The following is a 12,371-nucleotide window of genomic DNA, read 5'->3' as shown; positions in this document are numbered from 1 at the left end:
AATCGGTTTACATTCTTCAATGTAATGAAATGTGCAAAAGCCTTCAGAAAAACAAACGAATTAACAAAACACATGAACTGTGTACAACAAGTCCTTAAGAATAATGTCTTTTCAATTCCGTTGCATCTTTCCAAACAAAGTATTTTAGGGAATTTATAAACGATTGATATTGTTTGATTAGTTCGAGTATTTTATTTATAAACTATTGAGTCCCTCCTTGGACAGACTACAAAATGCAACAGGCTTTCTCTCGGGACAGTGGCCCTTTTAAAAGGAGCGGACGTCCTCAATCTGCCATCTGATTGGCTAAGAGCCGTCCGTAAACGCAGTGTCGTAATCGCCAGCCGCCCAATAGGAGCCGAGCTCGGCCTGCGCTGTGATGGTTTGGTTTTGGAGACGGTGAGTGCGGCGCCGCTGTGATCTTTCAGCGCTCGGTCAATTGCGGATTTCTCTCTTTGATGTTTTTATATTTAATCTCAATTAAACGTGAAGTCGGAGTCGTGTAACAGTGCGTGTGCGCCGCGGGCAGCAGGCGTCGGTCGCCGTGGCGGAATCGGTGCTTATTTATCTGTTTAGCTCCTCAGTCGGGTGAAGTTGGGCTGCTGAGGAAGTGTGTCACGGTGACAAAGACTCGGGTGGGTCCGGACTCCGTCCACGAAGGGAGTTTGAAAACTTGAGAACTGTTACTTACACCCCCTACATCTCGGGGCTTTAACGTCCAATTAATCCCCGTATGATCCAGACCATCTGCTTCTGTCTGTGTCAACTTAGTTTGTATTCGCCTTTTGGTTGATTATGCCCATGTTGGAAAATAACTGCCTTGTCTTGGTCGTGGCACATGAATAGCAACAGATGAGCACTTCTCCATTTTCATGTTCACGAATCGGCTGAGTATCCCCCTGACTGCACCCTGTGGAGAAGTGGGGTATGCGCTGGCCGGTAAACTGCGGACTGTGTAAACAAGAGCCCGCTGGTAAGACGGCGGGGCTGGCGAGTTTGGGCGAGTGTGGTTGTATGCATAGCGGTGTCGTAATCAATCATTTCGGCCGTGGTCGCTGTGTAGGCTGTGTGAGCTGGGATGCCACGTCTGTGTGTTTTCCTTTAACATTGTATGTGAAATGTTTGATATGGTTTCGGCGATGCAGCACTGCGCAGTGTGCCTCGCCAGTCCAGCACGGCTCTGTCCTGCGGGGCTGAGGCTCCGTCTGTGCACTTCTTTACTTTAGGCAGGCATGCACACAAGCCTACACGAGTTAGACATGGAGCTGGACGGGTCTGATGTGTTTTTATACCTCATTGCGGGGTGGTTTGGTACAGAGGACGAGCTTATCCCTTTCTAGATCTGCTTATGATGAGCAGTCATCCAGGCCTTACCCCGCTAATCCACACGAATCGGGACGCAGATTGTGTCTTTCACGAAACTGTGTTCAATACCGGTCACTTGATCCTCTCGGAGACCGTTTTTTTCCATTTTTAATGACAAGCTGTCTGTAGTAAGCGTATTATGAAGGGCATTGTCTGCATAGGAACATGATACAGCACTAATGTCGTACTCGGATGTCAGGATGGACGGTGAAATGTATGTCAGTGACTTTAGCAGGATGGAAACTGAATTTAGAAAGGAAGTTTAATGTACAGAGTTGCCACGGTTCGGACCAAATAAATAACGATTATTGGCTTGATAAGCAACGGAGTTAATTTTCAATCTAAAGGATACATGTTTGAACTGTGTATATGTATTTATGTATGTATCCCCCCCTCCCCTCCAGACTCTGGAAGTTCCCTTGAAATCTAGCACTACAATGGGGGAACGAAACTTCGATTCTCTGAAGGAAGAGATGGAGTACTGGATGGACCAGGCTGAGAAGTACAAACAGAGGTAGGCACCACATGGCCAGGGCCCCTCTTCCTACTGGACACACTAACACATCCTGGCTGGGAGAGGAACCCGCACCTGGACACTGCCTGAGAAATAAAATGATATTAACAAGTCTCTCCCTGGGCCACATTCATAAAGTGGGTTACACTAGGTTACATTTCATTATTATTTGAAGAATTCAAGGCAGAATAAACTCTTGATACTGTTGATGTTTGTAAATTAGTATTTTCTTACTAAGATTAATCTGGCGCCCATCCCTCCTGTTTTGTAGTGTCTTGGTCTAATCTTGATGCAGTTTGTGTATTGAAATGCCAGCCTTTCCTTTAGCAATGGGAGAGGGGCATCCTGCTGGCTTGACAGATTGCTCTGCTCCACACGGAGGGGGACTGGTCTCGCACCTTGGCACACAATATGCAAATTCAGTCGCCACTGATGCACAGCGGCTGTCCCTGAGCTACCTGAGGGACTCGCACTGATTAATTATTGAAATGGGTTGTGCTTTATAAATGTAGTCTGCTTCGGAGAATAAAAAAGACAATTGGCAAAATTGCTGGTATGTAAATACCAGATGGTTACATTGGAGTAAAAACCCCAAATAGACAAAAAGGCGTGCTGAGGACAGAGTCCTTTACATGACTATGGAACACCTTCCAATTAAGTTATTTAGGAGAATGCAGTATAGAGGGAAGTGATTTATTTCTTACACAATTGCATACGAGAACTGCATTTTGCTTCCTGCTGTTGCATGCTGGGGATATAGATGTGGATATATTTACATCTCTGTCTCTCTGCTTGCAGTGCCAGCGAAGCACAGGAGGAGCTGCAGGAGTTCCAGCAGATGAGCCGTGATTATGAGGCGGAGCTGGAAGCGGAGTTGAAGCAGTGCGAGGCTCGTAACCGTGAGCTGCTGGCCAATAATAATCGGCTGCGTATGGAACTGGAGAACTACAAGGTACCGCCGCCACTCGCACCCTTCTGTCCATAGTGCAGCACCACCAGGCAATGATAATAACAATAATATTTTGCTGATAATTACATAAAGGGACATTTCCCACTATCGTAGTGATGGACGCAATAATACCTAGAAGCAAAATTCTGTGAGGTACGTGTACTCAATAATATTCTGCGTAGGGGCTTCTGATGGGTCATCTGTGGGGTGCCCTGGGTGCAGGACTGATGGGGGTCGCTGTGTTTTGTGTTTATCTACTTAAACATCCACCCTGGGGTGAAATAAGACGCCAGGACAATGGTGGAATTCGGCTTCAGAAAATGTGGCCAGCACGCTTGAATTACCAAAGCTTTAATGGCTAAGAAAGGCTGATGTTTTTAATGAGGCCCATCAGTGCGGCGGGGCGGCAGTAACGTGGCTGGCCGGCTGTGTGGCTGTGCCAGTGAGGTCATCTGGCGAGTGTGCTGTACAGAGGGGTACACAATCAGAATGATTCACTGCCGTACCCCCCCCGCCCAACACGCCACCCTCCCCACACCCGGGAACAGAGGCCCGATTGAGAACTGGAGAGCAGCTGATCGTTATTTTTATACTGTGTCTGGAGGGGATACAAAACTTGTAATCAATAAAAGCCTAGCGGTGCAGAATGGGCTGGTACGAGTGTTTGTCTCTATTGCTTTTGCAGAGCAAGACGAGACTGTAACATTAAAGCACAGATAAATGTTTCTGGTAGATATTTGTGTAAGATGACTTGGTAGTTTCTGAACTCTGTGAAAATTTTAGTTTTTAGATTCTTCGCATACCATCCTATTAATTTTTAAATTATTATTTATTAGCAGATGCTGTTATGCAGGGTGATAGTTTACACAAGAAACATTTTCAAGTATTGCAGAAGTGAAGTAATATAATCTGTACATAATACAATTCGCTTACATCCTAGTAGAATGACAAACAATTTCAGACATAATAGTTAAGTCCCAGGGAGAGGTAGTCAAAGGAGATGTTGCATTAAAACAGTAGAAGTGCCAACCATAACAATTCTACATTTACTTCATGCATTCCGTATGTTACAACTTTTCACATTTCCACATTTTAACAGGGAATATGATTTGGGAGTTAAAAGGTACATCCTGTGGTATGGATGGTTACTTGACCCTGTAAATCAGTTAATCTGAAAATCTGTGTTGACCCCCAATCAGGAGAAATTTGAGGCCCAGCACTCGGAGGCTTTCAGACAGATCTCCACACTAGAGGGCGATCTTGCAGAGACCACGGCCATCAGAGATCAGCTGCAGAAGTACATCAGGGAGCTGGAGCAAGCCAATGACGACCTGGAGAGAGCAAAGAGGTGTAATATTAAAATGGAAACTTGAATGATTTGCATAGTCCCTGAGAACTGGCAGATACTGTTTAATTAGAGCAGTATTCAAAACCTCATCCTTTTTTTTTTTTTTTTTTTCTCACCATTATAACTGCAGCACTACTATTTATTTTAACGGCAAATCTGAGTCGAGATGAGCGTATGAAGTACCCTTAATTTGTTGCCTCTTACCCCCCCATCTCTGTGTCCCTCGTGTAGGGCCACCATCATGTCCCTGGAGGATTTTGAGCAGCGCATGAACCATGTGATCGAGAGGAACGCTTTCCTGGAGAGTGAGCTGGACGAGAAGGAGAACCTGCTGGAGTCCGTGCAGAGACTGAAGGACGAAGCCAGGGGTGAGAGGGCAGGGCAGGGCTCGTCACTACCGGCAATATAGTGGAGTTGGACAAGAAAATACGGGGGGGAATGTTATCTTATTTAGTAACATATAGTATTTTGTCTCCTGTGGTATTGCGAGTTTGTAGACTGTAAAAGTAGCTGGATTGGAATAAGAGGCTGTAATCGATAGTGTGGTTGTGTGAATGATCTGATCTTAAATTGGACCTTCTTTGTTTTGTTTTTCTGTCCCCCCCCTGCCCCGCTCTCTCAGATCTGCGTCAGGAGCTGGCTGTCCAGCAGAAGCAGGAGCGGAAGCCGTCTCTGAGCATGCCCAAGGACGGGGAGAAGAGCGATTCCCCTTCGCGGCCCCCCTCGGCCCTCCCCCCGCTGCCTTCCACCCCAGGAGGGCCACGCACTCCCGGCAGCTCCTTCACCACCCCACCAGCCTCCTACCGCCGTGGTACGATAGGCCCTCCCTCCCTTCCCGACGGCAGGAGAGCAGTATTCACTTCTGTCTGCGTTAGCACAAAACGGGCACAAGCGGAAGCACGGGACTGGTTCTGTAGGGAACTGATCTATGATTGAAAATCTGTCTCGTCATTCCACTTCCATATTTTCACTTAATTTGTAAAGTTGCTTAGAATATAGTTGCCTGCCCATTTTCTCGGATCGCATATAGAAACAGACCAGCCAAAGCAGAACTTAAGCATATTAGTGTGACGGCTGTGGTTACAGTGTTTTGCAATGGCTGTCTGGTGTGTCAATGTTTTTCTGTCTTCCCGTGTGCAGGTGATGGGCTCACCGGCACTCCCCTCACCACCTCAGCCCGGATATCTGCACTCAACATCGTCGGGGAGCTGCTCAGGAAAGTGGGGGTAAGCTCAGGTTCCTGTTGCATTGCTGCTTAGGTCTCAGTTTATATAACCTGAAAGAACCAGAGCAGTGCATTTTCATTTCAATTAAAGTCTCTGGTTTAATAGAGCAAAATCTGGGCATTATAATTATTCATTTCGTAGCAGACGCCTATATCCAGGGAGACTTACAGTTTACACAAGAAACATTTCTGTCTTAATTGAGACTGGAAAGGACTGTCTGTGAAAAAGGGCAAATATTTAAAGTGGACTTTGAATCCAACGGTACTGTGCTATTCTCAGCGTGGGCCAGACCCCTGCACTTATGTCTGTCAGGTGTAAAGGGGGACTGTATGGGGAACAGAGAGTGAGCGGCTGTGTGCTGGTGATGTTTCAGAACCTGGAGGCGAAGCTGGCCTCCTGTCGAGATTTTGTGTACGATCAGTCTCCCGGCCGCTCTGCCCTCGCGTCCTGCACCGGGACGGCTGCCCCCTCCAGAGAGGGCCCTGAGAACCATCCTACCAACAGCAATCTGCAACTGTTCGACAAAGGGTGAGCAAATGAAGGGGGTGGGGGGGGCTCCATTCCTTGCATGTGAATCTTAAAAAAAAAAAAAAAAAAAAAATCTGTATTTATTTTCAGCCTTCAGTAGGTATCCCATAAGTGCAAGCTATATTCACGCACACTCATGCACAGCAGAGAAATGTGAGAATATAGCCTAATTTCTCTCTCTCTCTCTGAACTACACTAGTGTAACTTAACCTTTTTCCTGTCCTTGTCCTGCCCCCCACTGGTATTTTTACTGACAGAATGCTGTCTGGGTGAAAGCCACATCGGTGTTTAACAGAAAGTATTCTGCTTTGAAACTAAACTTGCAACTGTCATCCTGAAGTGAGGGAGAGGAGTAGTAGATTTAAACGGAATTGAAATGGAGAAATTGTTAGAAGGTGAGGAGGATGGAAAGAAGCGGAGATCAGATTTGGAGAGGTTGAGCTTGAGGTGATGCAAGTGCCTCCAGGAGGAAATAGAAGACCTACAGGAAGAGAAACGAGAGGGGATGTGGTTGTCAGAAGAGAAAAGACGGACAAATCTGGGCATCATCTGCATAGAAATGGCAGGAGAATCCGTGGGATGCGATGAGGGTGCCCAGAGAGCATGTGTAGAGAGAACAGGCAGGAGAGGTTGTGGTGTGGATGAAGATCCACGCTATGTCACTAGGTGCGGTCATTGAGGTAGGAGCAGAACCAGACGAAAGTAGTTCCAGCGATTTCCAAGGGAGATGAGGAGGATTAAGTGAATGCTGCAGAGAGATCAAGGTAGATCAGGATAGAGGAGAGGGAGGCCACCTGAGCAGAGTTGAGGGAGTCAATGACCGCTAGGAGATCAGTTTCAATGGAGTAGGCAGTGTGGAAGCCAGATTTCAGAGGTTCAAGGAGTTAGTTTGTTAGCACTGTGGTCTGTGAGGCAATTATATAGTCCACCTGTAACTAATTGGAAGAGCGCACACTGAAACTGTGTTGAATGACACTGGGTTGGCAAAAGCATGCCAGTCCCTCTCTACTACTCTCTGGCTTCATTTCTATGTATTCATTTTTATTCCCAGCTTGGCGAAGCGATTGGAGTTTGGACCAGCGACTCCTAGTGTTGGCTCCCAGGCCGCACACTCTTCCCAAGGTGTGGTGAAGATCCTGCTCTGAGTGCCCCATGCGGGCCTGTTCACTCCAAATTGACATGTCAACCTGTTCCTCCCGTCCTGTAAACCATGCCACACCAGACATTTCCATTTGAGGGGAGCGCCCCCTGGTGATGGGAATAGAGAACTGCAGCTCTGGGCATGGAGCTGATAGAGATTTTGACAGTTTAGCCACTGTTGCCTTTCCGATGTCATTTCCCACAACCTCCATAAGGCTACGTCCGACGGTTACAGGTTTGCCTGCAATGTAATCAACTTCCAGTTCATCCTCAGACTGTTACCTGCTAAAATAGTCAAACTTTTTTCATCTCCCCTGCAATCTGCAATAATGATCTCCGAGGAGGTGCTTCCTGAAAGAACAACTGAACTTGAAAGTGGCTGTCTGGTGGACTCCCTTTCTGAGGAGCCACGGATTAATTTTTTTCTTCCCCTGCACAGTTCCTGAAAACTCAACTTCTTGTAATTTTTTTTTTTTTTTTTTTTTTTTTAAATATACTCTTGAAAGTCAGAAGGTCACAAATTTGAAAGCTGTCAATTTTTGTGAATCTCACAAGCACATTATTTGCATGGGTTTTGTGTTACAAAGGAGGGGACCAAGTTTGCATTCACTGTCATTGGAATGCAGAATTGATGGGGTTCACTTAGGCAGGGGGGTGGTACACATACACAAACGAACACTAATGCAGAGGGGGGATGGGATCAGCACTGGGGGAACCTGTTCAATGCAAAACATTTTAAAAGTAATTTTTTTCCACCCCTATTTTGTGAAGCCAAGTACTTGTCTGAACTCAACAACTGAGTGGAAAATCATCCCTTATTGCTTTCAAATATATTGGTATTCGCTATTTAAAGAGGCTGTTTTCCACTACAACCTGGTGGACAAACTGTGGAAATGACAAAACAGTACAGTTTGAATATAGCTTAGCCATCAAGTACACTGTAGTCATGCTAGTATGAGCACAAACCTCTGTATTAGTCCTCTGTGCTACTGTGTGGGTTTAACTGAGCATTTGTAAGGTCAAACCAGTGTAAAAGGCACTCAACCAGAGGGGAAATTCCTGATTTAAAGCTGTTTTTGGTCACTTGCTCATAATGATCTAATTTTGAACTAAGAGTACAGGAAGGGGGTGTTGGGAATGACAAACCCTCGTGTAGCACTTTTTTCAAGCAGTGTCTTTATGCCATCCACTGTTAAGAGATCCCTTCAAGCTCACCCACTTTTTTCCTAATTTAAAAAAAAATGTATTTTCGATAACCCTATATCTCATTACTCAAAATATTTCCTTTTGCAATAGGCATGATATGTAGATATTATTTATGTTGCATGTGTAACACTTATTTTTACTTTACATTTTATCTTTTGAGCTTTTTTTTTATATATATACATATGATGGCTTTTAACACTTTTCTTTTGTGTGTGGTTGAGTTCCCTCTGGCTTTAACTTTCTGTATGGAAGTGCTGCTGGTCTCTGTAGAGGGTCCATGGTGTGATGGTGTCTTGAGGGGCAGAGAGAAGCAGTACAGTTGATTTTGAAATGCTACTGATGTTTTCTTGTGTGAGGAAGTTGTTCTGGTTTATGTGTGGGTGTCTGTCCTTTTGCTGATTTCTATTTTTTTAATTATTTGGGGGTGTGTTCTTGAACAGGCCTAATACAGTCCATTTCTAGGGAATGAAGTGCCAGACATCTGAGAGTCTTTCGGTTCTTTTAACCTTGGTAGCCTGACTCCGAGCCCAAACAACCACACAAAACTAGTTTCCATGAGAGAGAATCATATTGATTTTTACTTAGGAGGGATTGTGAGTACTTCCGTGAAGGATACACGTTACAAAAACTGGAACTCTAGAAGAGAATAAAACAAAAGTAAAACCGGTACATAAAAAGGTCCAGCTATCCCTGTGGGCAGACTGGAGTGGACTGTTTGTCTTCAGGGGAATGTTAAGTTCCTTTCCTGGTACTTCTGCTAAAAAGGTGGTGTTACTCAGATGGTAGGACAAAAAGTAGGCCTGATTTTTTACAGGCTGATCATTTTGACTTGTTCATTTGTCTGTGCTATACATACTGTACTGCCTGTCTCTTGTTGAATTGTACCCTCATTTTTTTTTTTCTTTTCTTCCTTTTAATCCTTTTACTAAGATTAGGGGGGTTAGGTATCGCCTCCCTCATATGTATTAGTGTGTCTAAGACTGAAGGGATGGCTCATGTGATCGATTTCCCCCCCCCCCCCAAAAAAAACAAAACAAAACATTATTTTGATATTAGCTGTGTCTACAGGGAAAAGTCTAAGGTGATCCTTTGAAGCTAATGTGCATCTTTGATCTTGAGAGTATGTACCCTAGCTGCTGAATCAGTGATCTGAGGTGGAATTGAAAACTGACACCAGCACTATGGAAGAGAAGTTGTCAAGGCTTTATAGATGTCAAACCTCATCTTTGGAGGTCTAGGGTTTCCTTTGTAAGTGTTCTGTATGTTCACTTCCTCCAAAAGAGACCATATTCCTGTTTGTGTGGGATATTAGAACAAGTCCACCGATATTAAAGTGCTAGTGGGCATAGTCCAGTATAGTTATTAGATCTTACCTGTACTTAACTAAGGAGAATAGAGGACATTCTGAATGCACACAGGGTTTGCTACGGAATTGCAGCTCAGGGACAAAACATTGTTTTGCACTATTTAGCAATATTGTTAACTGACACATCTCAATGAGTGTTAAGGTGGATAATAGTTTTCAGTAAAGAGCATAGTCATTCAAAAAAACACATTTATAAGTGAGTTACTGAACTAGAAGGGCCAACAAGTGATTTACATTTGCCTTTTCTCTTGCTTCTGCAGTGCTAATAAATACAATATCCTGACTCCCAAGACTTATGGTGGAGTGTGTATGTACATTCTGTAACCAATGGTATTTATCCCACAATAAAGCATCTCTGATCTAACCTCTCCTGTAGGCAGCAGAGGTAGTGTTTTTGCAAAAGGAGATTTGCAAACCTTTTACAGCAATGTGTGCAATAAAAATATATATAAAAAAAAACAATTTTGAATATTCTGTTGAAGGGCATTGAGCAGAGTCTGAAGAAGTGACACATGGTATTAAGTTGTGTGATCACACACATTTATTTTAATATGTGCAAGTGGTTTCACAAGTATATAGCAATCAGTGACTTAAAAAAAAAAAAAAGCAAAACAATTGCTGATATTCTACTCCGATTTCCCCCCCCCACCATGATCAGTACATGGCTTATGCAATAACTCTGAACAAAAGATGTCTTTTACAAAGGAATGAATGACTGTCTGAAACAGATCTCAGACAGGGATACAAGGCACTGTTGAGAATTTTTAAGAAGATTCCTGATCAAAGTAATAAACAAGTGAGAAGGGCTTTTGTTACAGGTTGGAGCCATTTGAGTGGCTTTCTGACATGGCTAGCTGACTAATTGGAGGGTCTGTTATACAAAAGTATTTCTAAGATCCTACTTCTGGTCCTAATCCTACATCTAAGAATGAAATACTTCAATATACAATTGTTATATCTGCACAATTTGAATGTACAGCTTATCATTTTATTGCAGATCATTTAAAAGGTATTCCATCATTTAATGGTAGTGATGGGCAGAATCGGGATTGTTCTCTTTTAAATTCTGCACTTAAAACATGAAGCTGGTTAAGGCAGTTAAATGCCAAAAGATGTTCAGAGATTATATATATATATATATATATATATATATATATATATATATATATAAATTTAACATACTTGAGTATCCCATTAGATTTTACTATATAAAGTTAAAAAATGAACACCTCCACATCTGGGCAGTCTTCAGTTTAGACTAATAAAAAACTTTGTAAAAAGTGGCAGTTGTTATGAATTAAAGTGCACATACAATTGATTATGGGAGCTTAGGAATGGCCCTTTTGCCCTTAGATAGTGCTGTACTCTAGTCAGCAAGTGCAATTTATTCTGACAGAAAATCAAATACACGCTATACTCTTGCGGAGTGATATTTGTTTTGGACATTTTAATTTTGAAAGTTGCACACAAACTCCCAGCCTTGAAACAAATACTGAATTAGCTATTGTAACCCCCCAGTCCTGCTATAATTGTAGGAGTTTAAAATAAACACAACACCAACTAAGCAACAAAAGAATGACTCCGTGTTTTTATAGAATTAAGCAAACTTTAAATATTGAAATCAAAAGGGAAACCCAACATCCCTAGATTTCCCTAGAAGTGCAGACATGCCACTGCAGGCACATACTTTCCCTTCTCCCACAAACTGCATGATCTGTACCTGAACCAGGAGAGTCTTATGCCTAGTTTCCACTTGTCTGAAGAAAGGGAGCTGGGATCCTGATCAGATTATGAACAGAAGATGACAAACCAGGCTTTTAAAAGGATTTCCGCTCCCTTTCTTCAGACATGAGTTCCTTCACGCATGGGTTCATATAATCATGGAAGGGGTCTGAAAATGCCTTCAGGTTGAGAGAGATGCATTTCTGACAGCCATCTTTTGCTAGTCAAGAGTCTACCCCGAGACTGGTGAGACATTACTTCGAAGGACACAAACCAAACGGATTTAAATTCCCTTCAGGCAACACTGGATATTATTCTGGAATAGCATCAATAGGTTTGGAAAATATGCATTTCTAATGAAAGAACACAGTAACTGAGGGTGCATCAAAAGTGAGGTACAGGAACACCAAACAAAAACATTTTAAACATTAAATCCTCCCCCCTGCCAGAACACCCATCTGAAATAAACCTAATTCAGTGACCTTGATAGATGCTCCTTCACACCTCGCTTTGGAAATCCACAGGAAAGCAGTCCTATGCCACTGACAGCACAGCGGTCCACACCTCCCTCCGTCTCAGTGGTTGGTACAGAGCATTGTGTTTGGTTTGCCATGCCAGTGAGGTTGAACAACCTTATTCCCTAACCCCCCGCCCCCTCCCCCATTAAGTAGGTTATTTTTATTGCAAGTTGGTTTTATTTAGGAAACAATTGGGGGGCGCAATGACGGGCTCCTCTTATTCGCTTGCTTTTGTCCCGTTGAAGTCTCCCTCCCGTGTGTCGGCCTCCTCATCCGAAGCATCCGCGTTGTCGATCACCCCTCGGCGCCCCCCACCACGCCGCGGCGCACCAAAGGACACCTCGTTCCCTCGCCTGCATCAAAAAGAATAGAGTGAGGGACATAGTGCCACCAAGAGGGTAACTATAACACACAGGGGCCCACGCGTCGGTATCTCAGTCACCACTAGATTGGTAGGAGTGTGAAATCTAGTCTGGTGTAATAAGGGTG

The 12,371-nt window shown here is 43.8% G+C and overlaps 2 protein-coding genes across 6 annotated transcripts in view; one reads left to right on the top strand and one right to left on the bottom strand.

Annotated features, from left to right (window-relative positions):
* Positions 1-276: 276 nt before the first annotated feature.
* Positions 277-10,294, top strand: nde1 (nudE neurodevelopment protein 1). 3 transcript variants are annotated; one of them, XM_066689087.1, is made up of 9 exons: positions 277-399; positions 1,770-1,879; positions 2,678-2,831; positions 4,028-4,176; positions 4,408-4,544; positions 4,799-4,987; positions 5,317-5,402; positions 5,776-5,930; positions 6,982-10,294. In XM_066689087.1, the coding sequence occupies exons 2-9, from the start codon at positions 1,803-1,805 to the stop codon at positions 7,073-7,075; spliced, it is 1,041 nt and encodes a 346-aa protein (XP_066545184.1). In that variant the 5' UTR covers positions 277-399; positions 1,770-1,802; the 3' UTR covers positions 7,076-10,294. The 3 variants fall into 3 exon arrangements, with proteins under 3 accessions (XP_066545184.1, XP_066545185.1, XP_066545186.1); XM_066689088.1 differs by lacking the exon at positions 277-399 and adding an exon at positions 415-635; XM_066689089.1 differs by lacking the exon at positions 277-399 and adding an exon at positions 679-973.
* The window catches only part of LOC136712467 (myosin-11), a 39,401-nt gene continuing 37,190 nt past the window's right edge, over positions 10,161-12,371 (bottom strand). For 2 of the 3 annotated variants that reach the window (XM_066689079.1, XM_066689080.1), the window contains one exon: positions 10,161-12,235. In XM_066689079.1, coding sequence (XP_066545176.1) covers positions 12,100-12,235 — 136 coding nt within the window. In that variant the 3' untranslated portion in view covers positions 10,161-12,099. The remainder of the gene's footprint in view (positions 12,236-12,371) is intronic. The other variant, XM_066689081.1, reaches the window with a different exon arrangement.

Source organism: Amia ocellicauda, chromosome 17 (genome assembly GCF_036373705.1).
Source record: "Amia ocellicauda isolate fAmiCal2 chromosome 17, fAmiCal2.hap1, whole genome shotgun sequence".
Lineage (NCBI taxonomy): Eukaryota > Metazoa > Chordata > Actinopteri > Amiiformes > Amiidae > Amia > Amia ocellicauda.
The sequence above is the reverse complement of the archived record's forward strand: the minus strand, read 5'-3'. Positions and strand labels throughout refer to the sequence as shown.

Bases quoted from the DNA above. Each gene is read 5' to 3' on its own strand.
- nde1 (XM_066689087.1), top strand. From the start codon at position 1,803: ATGGGGGAACGAAACTTCGATTCTCTGAAGGAAGAGATGGAGTACTGG. The intron at 2,832-4,027 runs GTACCGCCGCCA...ACCCCCAATCAG, and splicing joins TGGAACTGGAGAACTACAAG to GAGAAATTTGAGGCCCAGCA. The intron at 5,403-5,775 runs GTAAGCTCAGGT...GTGATGTTTCAG, and splicing joins AGCTGCTCAGGAAAGTGGGG to AACCTGGAGGCGAAGCTGGC.